Source organism: Gekko japonicus, unplaced genomic scaffold, assembly GCF_001447785.1.
Source record: "Gekko japonicus isolate JY-2015 unplaced genomic scaffold, Gekko_japonicus_V1.1 scaffold480, whole genome shotgun sequence".
Lineage (NCBI taxonomy): Eukaryota > Metazoa > Chordata > Lepidosauria > Squamata > Gekkonidae > Gekko > Gekko japonicus.
Genome location: NW_015175370.1, coordinates 811,796 through 836,425, shown reverse-complemented (window position 1 = coordinate 836,425; position 24,630 = coordinate 811,796). Strand labels below are relative to the sequence as shown.

The window sequence follows — 24,630 nt, the reverse complement described above, 5'->3', positions numbered from 1 at the left end:
GCTCAAACGACAGAGCGGTTTCCCTCCCCTTAGAAAAGCAACTGACAGTTACACGTTGCAACTCCGGTTCCCAACTGCTGTTTAATAATGTACAGACTTTAAAATAGTTCACTACATTCTAGTACTATGAGTAGCCGTTATTTGTTGCTGTGATTTGATTTATTTTTATTGACTCAGAGGATGGCGGAAGACCGGAAGGCCTGGAGGGAGCTGGTCCATGGGGTCGCAAAGAGTCGGACTCGACTGTGGGACTGAACAACAACAACAACATCACCCCAAATCATTATGGGGTGTTTTCCCCCTCTCCAAGAGGCATACAAGATTCCCTTCTCCCCTACACCATTTTATCCTGACAACATTTTAGCAGTGTTCCCTCTAAGCTGAGTTAGTGTGAGCTGGCTCACAGTGTTTTAGCCTCCGGCTCACACATTTTTGTCTCAGCTCAGGAAGGAGGGCTCCAGGGCAAACTAATTCATGCAGCAGCAAAATCGCTCGCTCACAACTTTAATGCCAGGAGCTCACAAAGTGGAATTTTTGCTCACAGGACTCCACAGCTTATAGGGAGCATTGCCTGTGAGGTAGGTTACTATAGTGCCTATAGCATAGGGCCATAGAGATGAAGATAAAGACACACACACACACCGGAATTCCTAGGGAGCCACTGCAAGTCAGGAAGCCGTGACCTCGAATAGACCAACAGTCTGACTCAGTATAGCCTTATGTGAACACGGTGGGACGTGCTTTAAGGCACAGGGAATTTGTTGTTAGAACTGCAATCGACATCCGGAAGTAAATGTTAAATGAACTGACTGTAGCCCTTCGGGATTAATGGGAGTACCGGAGTCGGAACTATTATTTCTGGCAGGCTGTTTCCTCTCACTCTCTGCGCTGGAAGGAACCGAAAGGCGGAAGAGGAAGGGAGTGTTATGGTAGTCAGGTGCATCGCACAAGTGGTCCCGGCATAGTCTTTTATTCGTGTATTGGCAAATGAACGGTAGGACAGATGTGTAACGTTTACTGCTTTCTGAGGGGAGGTTGTATGGGTCACGGTGGTTCTGGCTTTGAAGAGATAGGGAAGGACGGAGAAAATTACTGTGCAACCCTAAACACGTTTTCTCAGAATTAAGTCTCGTTGACCGGAATGGGACTTGCTCCTTAATTGTTGCGACGTTAATTTTCTATGACTTAAGGGAGATTCGTGTCAGGAGTATTGGCAAAATGACAAAACTGAGAGCGTTTTGTTTCGGGGTCTTCTCCTAAAGACTCTGGGGTAAACGAACAGAGTAATTTTTTGAGGTGCTCTGTATTTATCCTCTCTAATCATGATGATGACAGTTTCTGTGTAAAGTAGATCATTATTATTATCCTCATCTTGCAGATGGGGACAGACACAAGTCACTGAGCAGTCCATGCAAAGCGAATCTAAACACTGTAGTTTGATACAATCTACATGAGGAGACATCTAATGAGCAGTATACTAGTACTAGGATTACAAAACCCAGGGCTTTTTTTTCTGGGGGAACGTGCCAGAATGGAGTTCTGGAACCTCTTCAACAAAATCCCTTTAAAAATGTTTAAAAGTTCATGAGTGTTCAGTATATACAGATTGAAAACTTTATTTTCCTCCTGAGAGATCCAGCACTCCCCCCCCCCCCCCCCCCCAAGCCTTGACAACAATGAAATGACAACAGGGTAATATGTAGCAAACTGATAGTATGTTCTATACCGAGTGGTATAATCTATAGCCGCTCTCTCTTTAAAAGCACCTTGCTGAACTATTCTGTTATAGTATAGCCCTGCTGCCATTATAGAAAAGCTCTCACAAACAACTCCATTTTACATAGCTTGTGTAATGACAGGAGTGTGGACACTCTTCTGACCTCTTCAGACAGGCTGTTCCATAGTGACCACAACAGCGAAAGCATGCGTATGGGCAGTTGTAGATCTTGCCTGTTTGCAGGGTGACACCTGCAGAAAGCCCTGAACAGATGAACAGAGCTGTCATTGCAAAACACAGGGGGAGAGGTAGTCCTACAGATATGAGGGTTGGAGCCCATGCAGCTCTTTGTGTGTGATAGTCAGGACCTTGAATTGACCCCAGTACTGATGGGCCACCAACAGAGTGACTGCAGAAGGGGGAGTCAGTGTGTTGTAGGGGTTAAAGTGTTGGATTAGGACTTGGGAAACCTAGATTTGAATTCCTACTCTGTCACGGAAGGGCAGACCCATGTAGCATGCATTACAATGATGAAATCACGATGTGACTGTGGCATTGATCCAGGTAGATAGATCAGCTGGGTACAACCCTGAGGCTCTTAACCATGTCATCATGGGTCAGCCAAACTCCCAACCAGAGTGGGAAGTACGTCCTTCAATGCCTAGTGTTCCCAATGAGCATTACCTGTTTTTAAGATTAGTCAAATAACTGAACTATAATAATCAGTGTAATGTATATCCTGCTTCAAAAATCTATGAAGAAATTGCATTTTAAAAAATCCATGAAGAAGGGCTATTGCAAAGTAAATTAACTCAGTGTAGAACCAGTACTAATCTGTACAATGTGTACTTATAGCAATAGCGCTGTAGACATGATGAGGCTCTGAGAACTCAGGAAAGGCTTTATTAAAGAGCTGGAGGAACTGGAGAAAAGTAGGATACTGAACTAGATAGACCACTGGTCTGATCCAGCAGGGTTCTTCTGATGTTCCTGAGCCAAGGGTATAGGCAGTGGGCCAACTGGTAGCTAATTGGGAGAGATTTGTTCTTTTGAAGTCATATGATTTGTTGTTCTTCTTCTTCCCCCTCCCCAAGCTACAGTTAAAAGGCTAAGAATCTCTTTATTTTAAAGTATAGGCTTCTCCAGCATGATTGAACTATCAGAAAAAGACAAACCTATTGCTCAGATGCTACTGAATTTTGGAGCATGCCCACGATGCATTTTCAGGTTCTGCCGTGTGGAACTACAGGCTCCATACAGACGTCCTGAGAAGGTTTGGTTAAATTAAAGTACATGATGGGTGAGGTGGTGGCTATAATCAGTTTTCAGGCCACAGTGGCCCTGTTTTCTAAGCAAGGGAAACATTCAACAGGAAGTTGGGAAATGGAAGGAGGTTGGTGGATGGGGAAGATAGGGCACACATGATCTTAGCATGGAGGGAAGAGACAAGGGTTCTGAACGGGACGGTAGTAAGGGAGGAGGGTCATAGGGTGAAGAGAAGTGCTCCTGCCCAGTGCATGACATGAAGAAACAGCCAACTGCAACAATCAGGAAGCCCAGCATGTCACCACAAATTGGAGGAAATGAAAATCTGGACATGCATCAGCCCCAGTTGGTTCTCGTGGTACACTAATACAATTGTTCAGATTAAGTTTGAAACTTCCCTGATGGGTTCCCATAGTCATGGGCAGATCTCAGTCCTCCTAAATCCTCCACATCTAACTTTTTCTTTTTTTGCTGTGGCTGATACTGTTGCAATTGGGCGCTTTGTACGAGGACGCCCTGCCTGCTCTCTGAGCCAGCAGAAGGTCTTGTTCTCTCCATACTCTCTTGTCTGCTCTAGCTCATTTTCTTGCTTTTCTCCCTACCTTCTCAACTTTATCCTTTATCTTGTCACATACCAAGAAACCCAAGCCCCATTCTGCACCATTTCCTGACCTAGAAGTAGCCTTCCTGCCTTTGCTTCTAATGACACAGATAACATTTCCAGCACAGAACTGTTGCATGTTTACACAGAACATCTTCTAGTTTCTTAACAGATGGACACTTGTCACTCTTCAAATTAAACTCAAGGTTAGGGTCACCCCATGTAGAAAAGCAGCTGTGGGTTTATAGGGTCTGTTGCTCCGAGTCCATTAGATCATTAGTGATGGGGGGGGGGATGTGGATCTCACCGCACACTGAAGCCATGTGTGGCTCCCTTCCAACAAAGTCTTACTCTGCTTTCTTGGTTGACCAGGAGTTGCTTTGTGAACTACGCACATTCCTGCAGAGCAATAGCAACGAGAGTGAATCATCTTGTGAAACGGTCCAGCCGCCATGTAAAAGAATTAGACTTGAGAGCCGCAAAGAAGAAGCTGAAGAACAGACCGCAAATGGGAGCCATCAGCTGACTGATGCAGAAAACGATGGAAATGCGACTGATGATAATTTAAGGCCTCCTCCTGTTTGCACCGTGTGCTTGGGAATTCTGCAGGAGCTCTGTGAGATGGATTTTGTCAAAGCAGTAAGTGTCAGCAAGTCAGAAGTTTTGTCTGTCAGTTTTTCAGCTAATAGGTCAGCAGTGCAGTGTGCATGTATGGCAGTGAGGCTCTTCTGTCTCTTATAGTGCACTTCTGTTTGGACCCCTTTCATTGAACCCAACAAATAATAATTTCCCTGTCAGTTACTTCAGTCTAAGCCCATTGAAATCAGTGGGCTTCAACTGGACTATTGCATTTTTAGTCCCATGGAGCTTTCCCTTGGCAAGAACCTAGCCTGCTGAGCACTCGGGCCTCAAAATCCTAGCCCAGAAGGAAAGGGAGTTCACAATCCTGATCCAAGGGTGATTGGCGGGCTGAGTGAAACCTCAGTCTTAGCCTTGTTTGGTATAAATGCTAATACCCAGTCAGTAGAGTAGCACTCTCTGCATGCTGTGCTTCTCTGCGAATCACTGGACTCCATGATTTTGGGTTGGAGAACACAGACAGTAAGACTGAGTTTTTGGTATGGCTGCCTATAGCAACTGCCTGGCTCTGACACAACCATTCTAGCTGTGGGTCCATTGTTGACTGTTGCCCATCACTGTCCCATGTACTTTGTTGGCCCTCTAAGCAGGAAACTGAGTCCTGTACAAAGTCTGGCTGCACTTCCTGTTGATCCCTGTTTTTCTAGGTCTGCCAGAAGATCAATTCTTCTGAATATCAGTTTTCCAGCTTTGTGTTCTCCGTGTCTTTCCCTCCGCAGCTTTCTGTCCGAGAGGTGAGTGTTTGCTGCCGATGCTGTTGTTCATGCCTAAATTATGGTACAGGTGAAGGGTGCTGTTTTCAAAGTAGCTTTTGCTTTAAGAAATACATTTTGCCGGTGCAGATTTCATGTTGCATCTGGAGTCATGGGAGAAGCTGTGGCCAAACCAGGGCTTGGGGGCGGGGGGAGCAGGAGAGCAAGTGGCGTCTCTGCTGTTTGGTGGCCAGGCTGATAGAGACCTCAGCTTTAGGGCTGGGGCTGGTAAATGAGAACTGGTCACGTCAGATGTTCTAGTGACCCTGTATGAACTTGATTTATTTGGAGTGGCTGATTTCTGTTCAGTTTTCTTAGCCAGTTAAAGCATAGGAGGTCATGAAACCTCTGTTTCATTCACCACTTTCTCTCTTTTTTCCTTCTTCTTTCTGGGTCCGACTACCTGAAGCATGCCGCATGGCTGCTGGTAAAAGAGGAAATAGGGTGAGTAATTTCTGGAGCGGATCTTCTCTAGCCTCTCTCAGTACTAGCTTTCAAGTCAATGAAGCTTGCTAATTTGCACTCTTTGGGTAGTTACGAGCAATACGCTGTCTTCTGCCTCCAGCCATTTCCTCCTGTGGATTTCTCCTCTGGTAATGACTGCCATTCTCTGACTTCATTTTAGCAGAATGCCTTGTGGTTAAGACGCTGAACTGCAGGCTGGAAGGTCGGTAGTTCAGCAGTTCGAGACCCGAGTGCCACACTACAGAGTGAGCGCCCATCTCTGGTTCCAACTCTTGCCAACCTAGCAGTTCGAAAGCAAGAAATTGCAAGTAGATAAATAGGTACCGCTTCAGTGGGAAGGTAACAGCGTCCCATGCGCCTTGGTGTCTAGTCATGCTGGCCACATGACCATGGAAATGTCTTCGGACAGCGCTGGCTCTTCGGCTTTGAAACGGAGATGAGCACCGCAGCCCTAGAGTTGGATTCGACTGGTTTTCGAGCAAGGGAACCTTTACCTTTACCTCTTTACTAATGACTGTGCCATTCTCTGACTTCATTTTAGCAGGATGCCTGGTTCCATTCGGCATCTCTCTCGCCTACCACTAGGTGGCAGGCTGCAATAGGAACCAGGCCAAGGAGCTGCAAGGATAGGAACTGAAATTATTTCAGTGATGCACAGGCCTGAACTTCTGTTACCTAGTTGAAAATTGACAGTAAGAAGGTAGAACCAAGACACAGATGGGAGGAGTCACTCTGTCCCTGCACCTCTATGATACCAGCCTTATTGTTTAGCCATTGCTGCCCAAATGGGTAGCATCACTATAGTATAGTGCCTGGCCCTTGTACCAATCACAAAAGCAGCAAAACTGGACCACCTACCAACAAGGCAGGATGGCACCAGACCTTTGGTGAGCTGATAGGACAGGAAAGGGGCGTGTTGATTCCCCCCCCCCTTTCCAATATATACTGGGGTGAGTGGCCTTTAGACATCATCTTGCTTGTATTTTAATATATCAAATTAACTTCATGAGGATGCTTAATTTAAATGGTTGAGTCCCTTTTCTTTCTTGCTTTTAGGAAGCAGGACCTTTTAGTGGAAAAAGACGACCTTGTTCAGTTGAAGGAAGCATACAAATGGATTATCCACCCCCTGTTCTTGGAGGAGCTGGGGGTTCCTCCTGCTGATGGAAAAGTTTCATAGAAAACAAGTGCCGTCACAGGGCTTTTTGCTACTGAGAACACTGGTCAGTATCTGGGCTGTCCCATTTCAATGAGAAAAGAACAAAGGACCACACCAAGTGGAACAAGAGATGAAGAAAAAAATGGTGCAGTGGAAAGAAATTCTTTATTCCTATGTGTTTCATGCCAGCTTCTTCAGGGGGTTCTATACATATGTAAAAAATAATAAAGAGAAGTAGCGATAAGATGCTTGTTAACCGTATTCTTTTTTTCTTTCCATATATATATAAATAAAATCCCCTGAAGAAGCTGGTGTGAAATGCATCGGGGGTTTGATATTTGGATATTTGGATTTAAAAATTTCTTCCCACTGCACCCATTGTTTTTTCTTTGTCTCCTGTCCCATTTCATACTACAGGCTCATGCAGTGTTTATACCTCAGCGTATGAAGCTGCCTTCATACCTCAGCGTATGAAGCTGCCTTATACTGAGTTGGACCACTGCCTTATCTTTGTGTTACCTGCCATTAATAAATTAATGACCTCCAGATTGTCCTGTCATTGACAGCCTTGTGCAGGTCTTGCTAACTGAAGGTTGTGGCTTCTGTTATTGAATCAACCTGTCTCATGTTGGGTCTTCCTCTTTTCCTGCTGCCTTCAAATTTTCCTAGCATTTTTGCCAGTGTGTCTTATCTTGTGATGATGTGACCAAAGTACGAGAGCCTCGGTTCAGTCATTTTGGCTGCTGCCTCCTCTATCCTGTAAATATGTTTGAATGCTGCTCAGTACAAAGATAGAAACTCTCCTTGTACACTGAAGGCATGGCTGATCTAGGAGCCAATCCTGGGTATATATATAAGAAATAAAATTGGCAAGTTGGGGAGGAGGGCAGGCTGGAGCCTCTGTTGGGTTTCCATGTACAGAGGATCACACGTGTGTGAGTGGTACAGCCCAGACCCAGATGTTCCACTCCAAGGAGGACTAGACCACAGTGGTATCTTGTAGTCAACGAAAAGGAGGAAATCTTGTTCCTTTTCCACATTTCAGATGGACTAGCTGAAGTGAACGGGCTTAACGTCCCCTTGGTTTCAGTAGGAGATCTGAGCTCAAGATCAGCAATTTTCTGCCGCAGTCAATGTGGGATTTAGACCAACTCCCTATCCTCTGAAATATTTGCTGTGGGAAACTAAGACATGAACACAACAGACACCTACCTTGGAGTACCTCTGTGTTCTTACCAGGGAGGCCTGGTGGGATCCTGATTTTCTGGCACAAGAAAACAGGTGTTTAGTAATGGGAGTTTCTCATTCATTCGACAACACATCCTTTGTCTGTTTGCTGAGGCAAACCCAGTGAACTTGAGACAAACACAATTGTTGCATAAATGTTGGAGCCACTTCTAGAAGTTTTAACTTTGGCTGGTATGCAAAATGTCTTTTGTTTTGTTTTCTTTTTTTAAAAAAAAAAGTCTGTTCAAAATTGTCTAGCTCATAGCTAGTATTGGATTTTCAAGTGCTGCATGTGGCAACATCCTACCATGGTGAGCTGGCTGTACATGTTTGGCCCATTAGTTGTTGCAATAGCAGCCACTGGTACAGTGGTACCCACCAGTACTCAGTGAAATGCCCAAAGGCAAGCTGTGAACTTGGGCAGATCATGAGAGGGAGGGCAGGAAGGGTTGCCTCAGTGCTTAGTTCTTGTGGCCCTTACATGTCCAGGAAAATGCTGGTTGCCACTGGGGTCAGGAAGCGATTTTCCTCTGGGCCAGTTTGGCCGGGGATCCTGGAGGGTTTTTTTTTTGCCATCTTCTGGGGATGGAACAGGGGGCACTGTGTGTGTGTGTGTATTTTCTGTATTGTGAATTTTCTGCATTGTGCAGGGGGTTGAATTAGATGACCCTGGAGGTCCCTTCCAACCCTGTGATTCTATGATTCTCCTTTATTCTTGCATGTAGGGGTCATTATATACATGCAGCAGAATCAGTGACATAGAATCAAGGGTAGTTCTTTATGTGTGGGATTTTTTTTCATAGGGAAGCATTCAAATATGTAACTTTCCCCACAACGCACCTGTATTCTAAAGCGGTATACTTCAAGAAAAGCTTGAAAATGAATTCCAGGACTGGTCCTCGGTGGATAGACAAACTGAAACATATCAAGGGAGACAGGAAATAATTTGCCAGTGTGGATGTGAAAATAACTTTTTCTTTCTGATTGAAACCTAGAGCCTGTTTGAAGTGAGTGTGGTGTTTGCCCATCCCGAAACAGATGAGGACTGCCACTTCCTGTAAGTCAGGGTGGGATAATATTTTAGGCAGAGGCAATTGCTGTTAAATATTCCTGTAGAGGTTATACACCTGAGTCCTCCTCCTGTGCTGTTCATGCAGTGTTTTTATTTCTAAGAGTATGTTCCTCATCACCTTCCAGTAAGCAGGATCAGATTTAGCATAGTGACCTAAGGCACCCCCAGAAGTCTTCTCTGTTCTTACTCCTAGAAAGAAATTAGTCTTTTCCCCTGTGGTAATCAGATCCACCTGAGAATGGGAGGAGTGAGCAGGCCTCAGTGGACTAAGGAAGTATACTCTTTAAGTGGGGAACACAAGTAGCTGTTTTAAAAGCCATCACATTTTTATCCCACCCTTTCTCCAACGAGCTCAAACTGGTGGACAATGTTTTCCCCTCCCTCTAACCTCACAGTGAACCTGTTGAAATAGGCTAGATAGAAAGCAAGCAAGGTTATACAGTGAGCCTCATGGCTGAATCAGGATTTGAACCCAGGTCTCCCAGATTTTAGTCCATCTCTCTAACCACTGCACCCTATTGATTGTTATGAAGTATCTGTCTCTGATACAGTATGGGGATTAAAGCATGTGGGTTGGTAAGGGTTTGTGTAACTGCTGTATCAGGCCTTGTGAATGTGGACATTGCATAACCACATGGGCATTAGAGTGAGTTTAGGAAAAAAGCCAGTCGAGTGTCACTTTGAGAGTAAGATTTGAGGGAATTGAAGGAGTTGACTGGCTGCAAACAGGGAAGTTGATGAGGGACATCGGTATTTTCAGTGGCTCCTCTTTGTGAACATATGAAGTAGCTTTTGACCATCATACCTTTGGCCTAGCTAGATGAGTATTGTCATCTCCAACTGGGCAATGGATCTCGAGGATCTTGGTCAGAGAAGGATCTTTTGCAGCACCTTCCACTGGAGACATTTTTAACTTGATATATCAACACAACAACACAACAAACCTTTATTGGCATAACAACAGCAGCAGCCTTAGGTATAGAGGCGGTAGGCACGCAAAACAATTCACTACCCCTTCTGCCGAAAAAGAAATTCTCCTCCTATACGCTCTGTAAAGGAAGTTTGCCACCTCTTCGATGGTATCAGCCCCGTTTGAGGCTAGAAGGTTCATTGTCTTACTTTCCTCAGATTTGCCCTCCAGGGTTTGCAGTATAGGGCCGAGGTGATAAGCGTGCAAATCCTGGTAAAATCTACAAGTCAGAAGTACATCTATCTGGGAATGGTATTTTTTTTAAATCTCCCATGTAACATGGCTGAGGGGAGGACATTAAAATGGGCCAGCGTGAATACCCTTCTAATATAGGGATCAATCAGACAGGAAAAATACTCTGGCAGCGGCCCATTAAGAGAAATCTCCCAATGAATGGGAGAGCAATGCTCACTAGCAAGGCTTCTAAGTTCTTGCATTTCTATATCGATCAATCTCTGTTTAATCATGCCAAAAGCGTACTTCTCTGAAAGAAGGATCAAATCATCCATGCTGAGCCCCATCAGTGTAATTTTCCCTTCAACACATGTCAACCAATCTGATAGGTGAGATTCGCATAGCATATAAGCGATGAGACTATTAGGCTCGCTTCTATAGAGGAGGCACAGCCAGAATTTAAAAGCTGAGAACCATGCTTTAGTGACTAAGCGTCTCTGGTTTGTCTCAAGGCATATTGCTGCACAAGGTACGCAAGTTGGGAGCCCTAGAATTTTTCTAAGAAATTTGGATTGAACACTTTCACTTTCAGTGAATAGCAGTGAACTTGCAATTTCCCACTTTCATTATACAAAAGGAAATCAATTTATTCCTGCTAAAGGAAATCAATTTGTTCCTGCTGCTCTCAAGGTGTTTAATCACAAAATATGTGCTAAATTACTCTACGATGCCCCAATTTGGAACTTGATATATCAGGAATTGAACCTAGAGACTTCAACATCCCAAGTGTTTGCTGAGGCACAGCCCCCCACCCCAGCAAAATGCTGGGACTAAGACTTTCACCTGATGGAAACAACGTTAGCCAATAAATTGTGCTTGTTTTAATCAATCAGTTGATGAAATCTGAATAAATTTGCTTGTGACTGCAGCAAAAGCTCTTTCTGGCAGGAGCTATCTTGGAAGAGGCATTCCCTCCTGCTTGAGAGCTGCGGGAATGCCTTTTCTGAGACAGGTTCAGCCACCTGCAATTGTATTTATAACTAATGGCCAATTAATCTGGGGGGGGGCATCTTTTTAGTTGACTGGCCCTTGCTGCCCAAGTTTCAACAGGTATTCCCTTCCAGAACCTTTTCCTTGCTGCCTTTGTTTGACAGCTCATGTTGATGACTTTTCAAACAAGCAGGACCTTTGTGATTAATTTTTGTTTCTGCTTTTAGTGCCACAGCATGTCCAAGTTGCTTCAAATCAGCAAAAAACAAACAGGTAAAGTATTTCAGTGGAAGTTCCCCTCCCCCTACCTTTTCTTCATTATTCATCTTGGCAGCAGAGCATAAACTGTGAAACCCCAAGTGAAACGGATATTTTAATTAACATAGTGTGTAATCAGTGGAAAGATCCATGTGAGTTTGGCTGGCCATTTGGGGTATGTACTAAAACTGGATATTGGACATTTTTGATCAAAGCCAAACTTTATATATATAATTTATCAAAGCCTATTAACCATTCTTCCTTAATAAAACACCCAAGTCAATGCAAACCAGAACAGAATATTACAGAGCTGACATCCAGTGGTTGGAGAGAAATACCCATGCTGCCTACTAAATTGAATTGAATTTTTAAATGTAACATGCCTGCTGATATGTACTATATTATTTTTCTCTGCAGTCCATCTTCACCAGAATGGCCGTTGTTAAGGCTTTGGAGTTGATAGATGATGATGATTTTCTTAAGTAAGTCTGTGTTAGCTTTGGAGTTGGGAAATATCCATTTAGGATCAAGGCAAGAAGAAAAATATTAAAGCAGAAAGCATGTTATAAGGTTTGAAGTAATTAAACAGAATGAAATCCCCCACAGAGGCAGCTTTTGTCTATGCAACTCTTCATGCTGCGTAATTTGTTATAATTTTGAATGTGGTGGGGTGTGCTTACATGTGCATTGATCACCCTGCATTTCAGATGTGTAACAAGATTTTTACCTTTTGGCAGTTGTTTATTTAGCATATCATTTACATAGCATATTTATATTCTGCTTTTCTCTCCAATGGGGATCCAAAGCAGTTAACAGTATGCGAAGAGAAAGAATACACCAAACAAGAAAGGAAGGGGAGGCTTTCATTGGTCAAGCAGATCTCTCTGCCGGCTGATCTTCTGCCTCTAGGCTAGACACACAGTAAAATTGCCATTTTACTATTAGGAATGATGTGCTGAAGCAGCAGATCTGCATAGTTAGTGATTCACACAGACATTCAGGAACTTGATCAGCCTGCTCAACACCTAGCAAGCTATAGTACAAGGCTAGTAGAGTGCATTCATCCTGATAGCTCAGGATGACTTTTGAGTCAGTTATTCTGCTGCAGAGAGACTTAAGCTTTGGCAAAATTTTGTTGCTTAGCTATTAAGAAACGTAAACTTATTTTAGCTGAAAAAATTATATGATTCTCTTATTAACATTATTTTATTTTGCTAATTTTATTAACGTTCTCTTGTTAACATTTTTATACTATTCCCATGTTATTACTGTTTTAATCCTTCTTATATCAGAATTGTACTTTTTACTGGCTCTTGCTGCAATAAATTAGATCGATCAATCGCCACAGAGAGACTCTTGTTAACTGTCCCCAGTGATTTGCATGGGCATATATTATGCTATAGTGTAGCTATTCCTACTTAATGGAACCCTCCAGTCTGCCTGGACTATGGCAGCAAGTCCAAGTGAATAGCAAAATGGCATTCTAGTTGTCTGTTGCCTACATCTAACCATTTTGGACATGAGAATTTCTGTCCTGTGGGTTTTTTAATGGATTATTCTTTATATCTCCTATAAAGGAACTTTCAAAGCCCTCCAAGTTCACCTAAGACTCCTTGCACAGCTGTTGACATTCAGTGTACAAATGGTGCAATCTTTGTGGCTGGTAAGAAAAAAATCCTTTTTTTCCCCTTGATTTTAAACATCCCAGTACTCCACATATTCCCCCTGCCTTTGTGGCATACCCTTCTCTCTCTGGGTTCTCCCTCTGATCTAAACATCAGCTTTGATTAAGTAGGGATCTGACTTCTCATATAATTCAAGAAAGTCATGTAATTATTTAAGTTACTTTTATTTTGCTTCATGAGTCACGACTATAGATGCAGCCTCATTGCTGGCACTAAGGAGATCTGAGTCTGGTTAGTGCCAGTATGGGAGACTGACTTGAAATCCTGTGTAGGTCACCTTGGGTTTCCCAGTGGGGAGAAAGTGGGACGTTGATGTGTTAGTAGAAAAATGCAGATGAGCTCAAAATAAATAATGTATTTACTTAGATATTTTTATCCCATTTTTCTCCTGGTCTGAGAACTCAAAGCATCTTACAAAATGAAGCATACACAAAAAGGACCAATGCAGTTTAAATAAAGACACACACCCCAACAAGAAAAGAGACATGTGCGTTCTCCCATCCCACTGCTGTCTGCTTGAGATCCTTCCAGGGAAAGCGGCCGTAGCACTTCCTGAGCCCCCCACTTTGGATTCCCCCCAGGGAAGAAGGTGCCTGGGCTGCCCAGTAACTTGAGTCAGCTCTGACAATAGCCCATCGTTCAACAACATGTAGACCCTATCCATGCCATTATGCCCATAACTTACATCCACATTATACTGATTTGCTGCAGCCCTCTGCTTCATGTTTCTGTTTTCATAGTGCTCTTATATTCGGAATAATTGCCCATCCCCATGTTGAATTAATACCTGTTGAGATTGTTTAGGATAGCTAATGCCAATTAAATACAGCTGAGGGAGTGGTAGAGATGCTAATTGTGATGACTGACCTTGAATTCCATGGTACAAGGAACATGAGATAGAAATGTAATTACGATGTAAGTAAATAAATAATTGACCTCATTGTGCACATGGATTCCCCATTTCAAGTGAAAGTGTTTTTTGTTTCTTTTGCAAACCCTGAGGATTAATAATACATCTTTGTTCTTTGTTTTTTTAAACAGGAAGATATAACAAATACTCAAGAACATTACCTCAGACGCCCTGGATTATAGATGGCGAAAGGAAGATGGAGTCTTCTGTGGAAGAGCTGATCTCAGAGCATCTGATGACCACTTTCAAAGCAGACAGTGAGTGCTGGTGTTTTTGCACCTGGGTGCATAAGAACACATGCTTCTTAACCAGAGCTGCCAGTACTCAGTGCTTAAATATATGTTGGATGTGTAAACTTGTTTTAATTATGCATTTGTGTGTTGGTTTTAGTGGCTTTTAAGATAATGTTTTAATTTGTATGTTTTAATTTGTTAGATGCCTGTGGGTGCAGAAAGGCGGGGTAAAAATCTTGTAGATAAACAAACTGTGAGCCTAAAATACTTATAGAGCACCCACCCCATGTGATTTTGGGGGGTCAGAGCAGCCTCATGGACAAAACACCATGCAGAACAGGAAGGAGAATCAGGTGACATTCCCTCCTTCCCCTCTTGTGCAAGTAAAAAGCTTACTCAGTCATTTGAAGAGGGATGTGGGGCTGATTTCACCCAGTTTCCCCCTCTTCACTGTAGCTGTTGGAGCAGCTCCCCCAGTCCCTCATAACTCTGGGACTAGAGAGAAGTACACGTATGTGGCCATTCATACGTGCACCCCCAGCTCTGGGCCTTCTGGGACCTGAGTCCTTTTTATACACAGACTGTAGGATGGTGTGGTATTTTTCACCATAGAATAGAGACAGGTGTTCTTAAAAAATTGTCTTTTTAACTACAAATGGATAGGTTAAAGGCAAAACAGAAAGTCGGCAATTAAAAATTTTGGCAAGGTAAACTAAATACCTGAAATATCTACTTCTGAAGTTCCTAACTCAACAGTTGCTAAAATCTTTGATAATTAAGGTGCCCGACTCATGGGTAGTCCCCGAGAGATTTGTGTGGTTGTGTGCATGTCTGTGAAGAACATGAGAGAAGGAAGGCTGGATGACGGAGAGAGAATGAAAGATCGTGCAAGGAGGAGGCTTGGGGATCTGAGAGGGAGAGTTATGCTGGACAAAAAGAGGGCTGACAGGAATTAGGTTACGAGGGCATCTGGAGAGACAAAGGGAGGCTCTGTGGCAGGGACAGGAGCTATGTTAGAGCAAAATATGGAGGAAGAGGGTGGGGACTGTGGGCCACGGTGAGAGAAAGAGGGAGAAAATTTAAAAGGGAGGAGTTATATCATAGCTACCAGTCTTAGTGGTGGAGGTAAGGGTGGAGGGTCTCTTGTGACCATTTTTGGAGTCAAATTAAACCATTGCATTTGCTAGTTTCATGCTTCAGGAAATTATTTCTTTGGCTAATATTTGTTTGGGACAAAGGTAACTGATCTGATATCGTGCTGATACCGTGGTTAACTCAAAAACAGTGATTGAATTTTTGCTTACAGATGTGCTGGGACTCAGGACATGAGTTTTTGTCCTTATAATTAACTCAGGAAGGAGACCAGTTTGCACTCTTTGAGGTGTTAGACACTGTCTTAAGAATCCCTTTAAGTCTTCTATAATAGTTATCCTTTGTTGTCACAAACACTGAACATTTTTTGTTCCTGGAATCTGAAGTGATCTTAGCAAGTTTGCTTTTAGGATGAGCTTCCTTGCAAACGGTACCTAGAAATCTCATTTTTGCATTTTAATGAATTTTGGCAATTATTTCCTCTGAGTCTGATCAAGCTGCATCTTCCCCTTGGCCTTTTGGTATCTGTTATCTAAAAGCAATTTTTTTGGGGGGGGGTGCCTTTAGTTGTCCTTTTTATGTTCTGGAGCAGCCTGAGACTACACGACTGTAGGAGTGCTGGCATAACACCTCCCTCCAAAGTTTCATTTCCACATCCACCATGTGCATGGCTCTCTGTCTACCTGTCTCTGAATCCACACAGTAGCTCTTCTGCCACATGGACATACAGTGCCCATAAAGCCCCCCATCCCACAGGCCCAATGAAAAAACAATGAGGGAAATATCAGTGAACATCCCTGACAAACAGCAAGTGATGAAATTTTTTAAAAGTTGCATACTGTTTGTGTATGTACACGCACATTCACATGAAGATATATGCATGTGCCCACATGGCCAGTTTAACCGAGAAGGTTAATGTACTGGCCCACATTCATGTACAGTTAGCATGCTAGCGCAACTGTCTTCTGGATCATGGAGTGTTTCTCTGTGTACATGCTAACAAGTCAGCATCTCCCTTCTCTTAAAAAAAAATGACCACATTAGCATGCAGAATAAAAAATCTGCCCAAGTCTTGTGATGGGGACCCCTTGGCAGCCTGTGCTATCTCAGCAAGACCTGTTTTAAATGCAAGCACCCCTTTTGCCCTGCTGTGTGCAACATGATGACCCTCAGCACTGATGACCCCCACAGGTGTTTTGCTGCTGTAGAAGTAGCCAGTGAAATGACTTGGTAGGAGGCTCAGAGCAGCAGCAAACTTTCACAGTGGATAAACTGTGCACATGGGGTCCAGAGCATGGCTGAAGAGCACCTATAGCCCCATTACAGCGCCATGTGGAACCCTTTAAACACGGCTCAGGACCGGAGATCATGTTGAAATCTTACCTGGTGTCAGTAAGGATGTGAGTTCAGTGGCCATCTCCTTTCTGCTTTTAAGGTTTTAACTTTTCATCCTCTGGAAGAGAAGATGTGGATGTGAGAACACTGGGCAATGGTAAGCTTATCTTTCCCTCTCTGCATAGTTTTAAGACTATTTTAAGCTACCGTAGGGCACTTTATCCTCTTGCCCTCCAACTGCTGGAAATCCAGTGTAAGGTTTCACCAGAAATTGGCCACACACTTTCAGGCCTATTTTAAAGCCTACAAATGAGCTGTATTAAGATATATACCAGGATGCCACATTCTTTATCCAGGAACTAATATTGCACGATTGTAGGATGTGCGCTGCCCTGTCTATCAGAGACATCTCCAGAGAAAAGCAATTTTGTGCATTTATCGTAATGCTTCAGCAGTCCAAACTCTACCTTGCTTCATTTTTTGTCAGATTCTGAATATTTCTTTGCTGAACTATCTGAGGTGTTTGCAGAGTTGTGAATGGTTTTTTTATTGATCTGAATATTACTTTGCAATCATCCCTATTCCCCCAATTGTTGACAGGAAGGCCCTTTGCGATTGAGCTGGTGAATCCTCGGAGAGTGCATTTGACTGCAGAGGAAATGAGGGCACTTCAGCAGGTAAACAGGTTGCAAGTCATGATAATCTTGCATTTGAGCCACCAGATCATTTTAGTGCAGTGCATTGTGGACAAAGCTTGATTCCTCTTCCATAACGGAGTACATTTTCTGGTTTTGGTAGTTCTTTCCTGCATTTTCTTTCCAAATGAAGTGGTCCTTACAGGAATTCCACCTTAGGCTTGTGTTAGGCATACAAAGCTACCTTATACCAAATCAGAGACCACTGGCCCATCTGGCCCTGTATTTTCTACTCTGACTGGCAGAGAAGGGTCTTTCTAATTCCTACTGCCTGAGAGCTTTGGACTGGACGTGCCAGGGATTGACAGTGGGCCTCTTCTGCAGACACAGCGTCAGCTCTGCCACTGAGCCACAACCCCACCAATTAATTAATGATCTCATTTATTCCCATTAATATCTTACTTTGGCACTGAAGTGGTGTCCTTGAAAGGACATACCTTGCTCTTGCCTGGGCTTCGTTAACAGCTATAAATTGGTGGTCACTAGTTGGCAAAGTCTTGTCAATAAATGGAGGGCTCAGGACCATGTGGCTGTGACCAGAGGTGAGTAGGCTGTCAGATAATGTGCACATTGGAGATACTGAGCTATATTTTGAGAGCTCTGAAGTGGCTTGTTTCCTTTGCATGGGTTTGATGACAGTAAGATGCAATTTAGACATTTAATATAATTTATGCATACAGCTTGCCATTTAGGACTTACATGTACATGGAAATTTAGGGAGGAAATGGAAAAAATAGACTGGCAGTGGCTCTCCACAGTCTCAGGCAAAGTTCTCTCCCAGCACCTGCTACTTGATGGAGTGTAGTGATTAGAGTGTTGGACTACGGGAAGACCCAGGTTCAGATTTCCATTCTGCCGTGGAAGCCCACTGCCGGACCTTGGGCCAGTTCACTCTCTCTGTATCTAAGCTACCTCACAAGGTGGTGGTTTGAAGATAAAACAGAGAAAGGGAGAATGATGTAAGCTGCTTTGGGGCCCCATTGGGTAGAAAAGCGGGATATAAATACCTAAATAAATAGCGTACCATAAAGCTTATGAGTTTGAGCCAACCCCAGCTGTTCCCTCCTAACAAAACAAGGCAATTGTGTGATAGCAAGCGTTGTTTAAGGGAGTTCTAACTGCTTTTCCTACTAAAGTATGAGCTCCATTACCCATGCAGGATTGTTAACTTTTTCTTCTTTTACTGTTATAGACAATTAATAACTCATCAGACAAAGTCCAGGTTCATGATTTACAAATTGTAACCAGGTAAGTGTTCAGGTTCTCAAACAAAGATTTTAAAAATAGGATTTTTTCCCCTGTGTCTAAGATACCTGGATAGCTTATTTGGAAGACAGCCCTTTGAGAACAGATAGGAAGTACAAGACAGAACTACAGTTACATAATTTGCAATCGTATAAAGCCATGCCTGGCAGAAGGAAACAATGATTGTTTGTTTATTATATTTATATATCATACCCTTAGTTGAAAATTTACAAGGCAACATTTCAACATTTAACATCTCAAAGCAGGAAAATCAAAAGAAGATTATAAATCTAAACTAATTTAGCTAAAAGTCTGGCAGCCAGAATAATAGCTTTGGTAGCCCCTAGTGAAATCTCAGATCAGAGGTGGAATCTACACAAGATCTTGATAAGTCAAGAGATCTTCAGCTCCTTGCAAGGAACTCTTTGCTCTTCCTGTAACTGGCATAAGTAGAACTAATTCAATAGGTACGCACAAGTGAGTTGCAGAACTGGCAATGTCATCCCCTGTTTATTCAGAAGTAAACCCCACTTTATTCAGTGAGGCTTATTTCCAGGCAAATGAGCATCAGATTGCAGCCTTAGGCAGGTTAAAAAACTTGGCTTTACATTAGTGCAAAATTTCAAGGTCTATACACTGTCCTATTTTATTGCATTCTGCTGCAGGATTGAGAACAAGAGTTCATCCTCCAGGGCACTTACGTTTAGGTTGGGTTCATATATCACAGACCAGCCTCAGCTTGTCAGACAGACTCAAACCTTGTCAAAGCAGCTTCCAAAGAAACAGAACAAATATGTAGTTTAGATAAGCAACTTGGGGCCACAGCCTGTAAGTCATAGGCCAAGAGTCCCTTGGCTTTTCAATCCATGCTTCTGGCCATGCCCAGGTAAGCTGCCCGCAGCAGAGGAGGAACAGAAGCTCAGCCCAACCTCCCACCTAGCTCATACAAAGGTGTTTCCAACCATCTTCCCATCTATGCAGCCCTAGTCTCTTACAAGAGCCAGCGAGGTGTCCTTTTCCCCTCTAAAAATGCTGTGTAGGCTGATCTGTGGTTCTGTCTTTAATTTCTTTCCTTGTAGAGAGGCAATTGGGCATATGAAGGAAGGGGAGGAAGGCAAGACCAAAAGCTACAATGCCTTAATATGGACAGAAAAGGAGATACGGAATGAAGATGTAGCAGTTCTGGACAGTATGAAGGTTGGGGTGCTATCTGTCATGTGTTTCCATTGGTCTTATTACAGGCAAGGGTATTGCAGTCCTCATCACAAAGGTCCGGGACCCCAGGCATCTTTGCTCAGTAGTGGGGGCCACAGACACAGGCTGTAGCTAGTGATGGACCAGCTCTACCCAGCTCAGTTCCCTTTTTAATTTTTTTTAATTTTTAAACATCCTCTCTCTTAATACATCCTAGGAACTGTAGTTCCCAGAATATCTGACATTAATGGTGAAGGATGGACCCCTAAGATAGTTAAGTCGGGAGTTTAAAATTACCTGACTGCACCATTGCTCATAAACTAAACATGGCCAGGCTGGCTTTTCCCCTTCGTTTTTATCCCTCCCCTATATACTGTCCTGTTTCAAATTCCCATCTTTCTGATTCAGCTCTTTGTCCCCAGCTCCACTTGACAGGACTCGAAGGGCTTATTTTCTTTAAAGCCCAGTCCCGTGCACAGTATTAGGTGGGGTGTGAGCCAAACCCCCTTCAATTAGCAGATTTGGGGCATTTCATTAAAAGGCAAGAAGTTGTCAGTTGTTGAGTGTATCATGTAATTTTTTACACCAAGTCGGGGCAGGATTTTGATTTTCTTCAAGTACCAAAATGTCTGGGACCATCTGTGCATTTATCTTCTGTTGTGTACATGATTTACTGATTGTTCCTTTGCTTTAAATCCTTGAACAGGAATTAAAGCTTGATCAAAAAACTCCCCTTCGGGTCCTTCACCGGCGACCTCTAGCTGTCCGGGTTCGCGTCATCCACACAATGCAATCAGAGTATATAGATGAGCATCATTTCCGGCTACGTCTAAAGTCGCAGGCAGGGACGTATCCTTCCTGAGAATAAATTCCAAAAGGGACTACAGTAACTGGGGGTGTTTTATCTCACATTCTTGTATCTCCTTCCTCCATGCAAACCGGGTTATCTCATTTTATCCTCACATTAACCCTGTGAGTAGACTAATTATGCCCGGTGATCTCTTTGAACTCAGGTCTTGATCACTGCTCTGCCCAGCTCAAATCCGGCATACTGAGTACAGCATACTGGTTTATGTGCTTCCTGCTGTTTTCCAGCAAACATATGAAGCAGGCCTTTACTGATTCAGAGCATGCAGTTAGTATGAACCTCAATTGCAATTTACATCTTTGTGTCCAGTTGAAATATTGGGGCTAAGAAGAAGAGTTGGTTTTATACCCCGTTCTTCACTACCCGAAGGAGTCTCAAAGCAGCTTACAATCGCCTTCCCTTCCTCTCCCCCAACAGACACCCTATGACATAGGTCGGGCTAAGAGAGCTCTGAGAGAGCTGTGACTGGCCCAAGGTCACCCAGATGGCTTCATGTGGAGGAGTGGGGAATCAAATCCGGTTTCCCCAGATTAGAGTCCACCACTCTTAACCACTACACCACGCTGGTAGTGCTGTAGCCCCACTTCTGGAACTCCCTCTCTGTCTTGTCAGCCTTTGAGTGACTGGTTGCCCTGAGGTCAGAGGCAGCTACAAATAAAGACAATCCAGCATGTATGGAGGGGGCCTGTGTGATTAAATAGGACACCCTAACCTCCTTAAGTGGAAGGACTGGTTGGGAGAGTAATTAATAAATAAACATTTGATTTTTCTTGGGATTGGGTGTTGCTTGCTTTGGTACAGACTTTTGATTTTCTTTAAAACTGCCCCTGCTGCCTCTGATCTAATGCTGTGGGTAAGAGTGGAGGTCCCTAATCTTTTTGAGCCTGCTGCCACTTTTGGAATTCTGACACAATGTGGTGGGTGCAGGCAGAAAATGACTGCCACAAAATGGTTGCTGCAGGAGGTGGAGCCAGCCACAAAATGGCTGCTGCAACTTACCTGCAGTCACAAAGTGAAAGTCCTTCTGCTGTGGTGGCAGCTGCTGCCAAAGCAACATTTTTAAAAATCTACACGGCCAATCAGATCTCCAGTGTCCATTCAGAAGCCTTGCCGGGAAAAAGCCCAACCAGACCTGCCCACTTTTTAAGCAGACTTGGTGGGCACCAGAGAAGGTGTCAGGAGGCACTGTGGTGCCCATGGGTGCCACGCTGGAGACTCCTGTTGTTAATACCTGATTGAACAAGCTGCACACCCCTTCCAAAATCACCTGATTGTCACATCACCTCCTCCTCCCCCACACCACCCTTGTGGCCCTTTCTGTTTCTTTTCAGTTTTGCCGCTTTATAAGTTTCTTAATAGAAGATACAGTTACATCAAAGAGTTTGTGCATGGAGACTTTGGAAGGACTAAGCCCAACATTGGCTCCTTGTTAGGGACGACTGCTGACATCTTGGAGCTGGATGTAGAAGTGAGTATTTCATCCCATACTACTTCAAAGTGAGGGTAATGGGATTTGCTCCTGGTTTGGAATTAAGGCCACATTTGAACAGGATTCTTTTCAGACCTTCTGATCCACCAATTCCTAATCCCTGCAGAACCCATAAGATCTCTGCAGCTCCCCTTTCCCCAGTCAGTATCCATACAAGGAGAGTTTCAGAATGAATGTTGGTGCTTCTTCAAGGAGCAGACACATAAATGCATTCTGTGTGCTGTTTTTCCACATATTCAGTTTCACCCTGAAAGTCCAGACTTTGAGTCTTGAGTGTAATTTATTATTGCAGTTTGTTTACTACACATACACCCTTCAAGGAGCACCTGCTATCTTACCTATAGATCTCATGTGGTTTCCCATCCATGCCACTTGTAGGGTGAGACCTGCTAAGCAGCTACAGGAATGGAATTGCATCATATGCATTCAATAACCCTTCTCAGTATAGAAATACAAAAGTACTAAGAGCAAATTACTTCTCCTGTTCCTGATTTAATTGGATTTTCCCCCTTTCCCTCTGCTTTTATAGTCGGTGGATACTGATTGGCCTCCTGCTTTGGACAATTAATGAATGATTAATTTTCAAGATGGGAAAGTGAAGAGCTGTCGTCCCACCAGCTGCTGGTTAGAGCACAACCAACCCTATTTTGTGAGCCACTGGCTTCGCTGACTAATTGTTAATACATTTTAGATCATGTTGATCTGCCAAAGCTTTTTTTAAAATTATAAATGGTTATTTTTAATTGGCTTTAAAAATTCAGGATGAATGGTAATTTGGATTTAGAGCCTCCTTCCAAAAGAGAAAGGTGTCATTCTTACATGAATGAAGAGGTAGGATACAGCCCAAAGTAAATGTAGACTTGTCTAGTGCTGGATCACTTCTCAAGATAAATGTTTCATATGAAAGGATGAGAAAGGGAAGATCTGGAAATCAGATGTTTCATAGGCAAAAATGTACCACTCATTGAGAAATACCACACATACCTTTCCTCACAAGGCCTTGGCAACCTTGGTAGGAAAAAGGAGAAACTTCTCTCCATCCAGTAAAATAAAAGCTTTTTTTTTTAAAAAAAAAATCTGTTTCCTGTGTCTGCAGCACTTAAAGCAACAGCCTAATCGTAGCATATTTTTTTTACATTGAACTGCATCATCACCTCCTGCCATATTGCAGGTATAAGGACTATTATACTCCAAAAATGCAAATGAGGTGTTTGCAGGATGATTCCTTGGAGTAACCGTAGCAAGTCTGTGCCAGGGAGCCGTAGCACAACAGCTGCAGACTTGATCCCAGTGTTTGGAATTATTTACAATGCAGACTGGTTGGACAGCTTTGCGGATTTGCATGCATTCCCTGCTTTGACCTGTATGCTGAACCTGTGCAGGAGTTTCACTGTGTTCAGTGGAGCTTATGCACAGGTAAGTGTACGCACTCCATATAGCCTTATCTCCCATTAAACGAAGAAGAAAGCTGTATGCACTGTATTTGGAGGTCTTTTAATCATGATGGAGCTATTTGTATCATATGGCTTCTGGAGGAGGCCATAATATGAACATGACAAACTTGTTGTCAAGGGGGCCCCTTTAGAGTTGTTTGACTGTGATGTGGTGTTTAATGCCCCCAAAATAATGGGGGATCATGTGAAACTACATAGGAAATTGCAAATTTTTGTCACAACTTGTTACCAAAAAACCATCCAGAACAGTGTTTTTTAAAAAAAAGAATAAAGAAAATAAATCTCTCTTTTTAAAAATCCATTCTTAAATGATGTTCTCTATATTTCTGACTGCAAACTACAGATCATAGGTTCTCGTTACAGCCACGCAGAGTCTGCTGGGGGGGGGATGAAAACTGAGTTGCCAGGTGTGATGAAGTGACCTCCAAAACCAGGATGCTTAGTGCATCAAAATCAGTGAACTGGGAGATTAGGATATAGATCAAGATGGGTAGCCATGTTAGTCTGTAGCAGTAGAAAAGAGCAAGAGTCCAGTAGCACCTTAAAGACTAACAAAATATGTGGCAGGGTATTAGCTTCCATGAGTCATTGCTCACTTCTTCAGATTAGGGGTTAATGTCTCACTGTAAAGCACAGTTTAATTGACAGGCTTCTGCCTGCATGTACCCCCATCTCTCTGATTGGTCAGCGCCAGTGTCACGGCTCAGGTTTGGGTGTCACCTGATGCTGCCACCACTCTGGTTCCAGGCTCCCTTGAGAAGACTCAGAGTGCCCTTCCAAGATCTTCTGACCTCCCTTTTGGTCGAATAATAGGTGTGAGGACCAGGCAGAGTGAACAATGAAAATAGTTTATTGTATAGGAGGTCAAACAACAAAGTGCAGAATAATAACAGTACGTGGGTGAAAAGAAATCAAATGCCCTAACGCGTCTGAATATATACTGTCCCTAGCTCACTATTCCAAGTGGCACTAGACTTCTCACCCTTCCTTCAGGATGAGGGTCTCTTCCCTACAGCAGCCTCAGTCCCTTCTGGCTCTGTCCCCTGGGAAGAAGAACTTTTCCTGCTGCACCAGATGTTTTATTCCAAGCCCTCCTCTTTTCCTATTGGTCAATTTTGGCTCCAAAACCTCTCAGGGGCT

At 43.3% G+C, this 24,630-nt stretch overlaps 1 protein-coding gene across 1 annotated transcript; it reads left to right on the top strand.

Annotated features, from left to right (window-relative positions):
- Positions 1-900: 900 nt before the first annotated feature.
- Positions 901-23,728, top strand: PUS10 (pseudouridylate synthase 10). The gene is made up of 18 exons (XM_015425492.1): positions 901-994; positions 2,854-2,990; positions 3,957-4,223; positions 4,871-4,957; positions 5,385-5,419; positions 6,497-6,611; positions 8,822-8,883; positions 11,260-11,305; positions 11,708-11,772; positions 12,868-12,953; positions 14,017-14,142; positions 16,646-16,702; positions 17,146-17,222; positions 18,433-18,488; positions 19,565-19,682; positions 20,386-20,528; positions 21,916-22,015; positions 22,566-23,728. The coding sequence occupies exons 1-18, from the start codon at positions 988-990 to the stop codon at positions 22,602-22,604; spliced, it is 1,623 nt and encodes a 540-aa protein (XP_015280978.1). The 5' UTR covers positions 901-987; the 3' UTR covers positions 22,605-23,728.
- Positions 23,729-24,630: the final 902 nt, after the last annotated feature.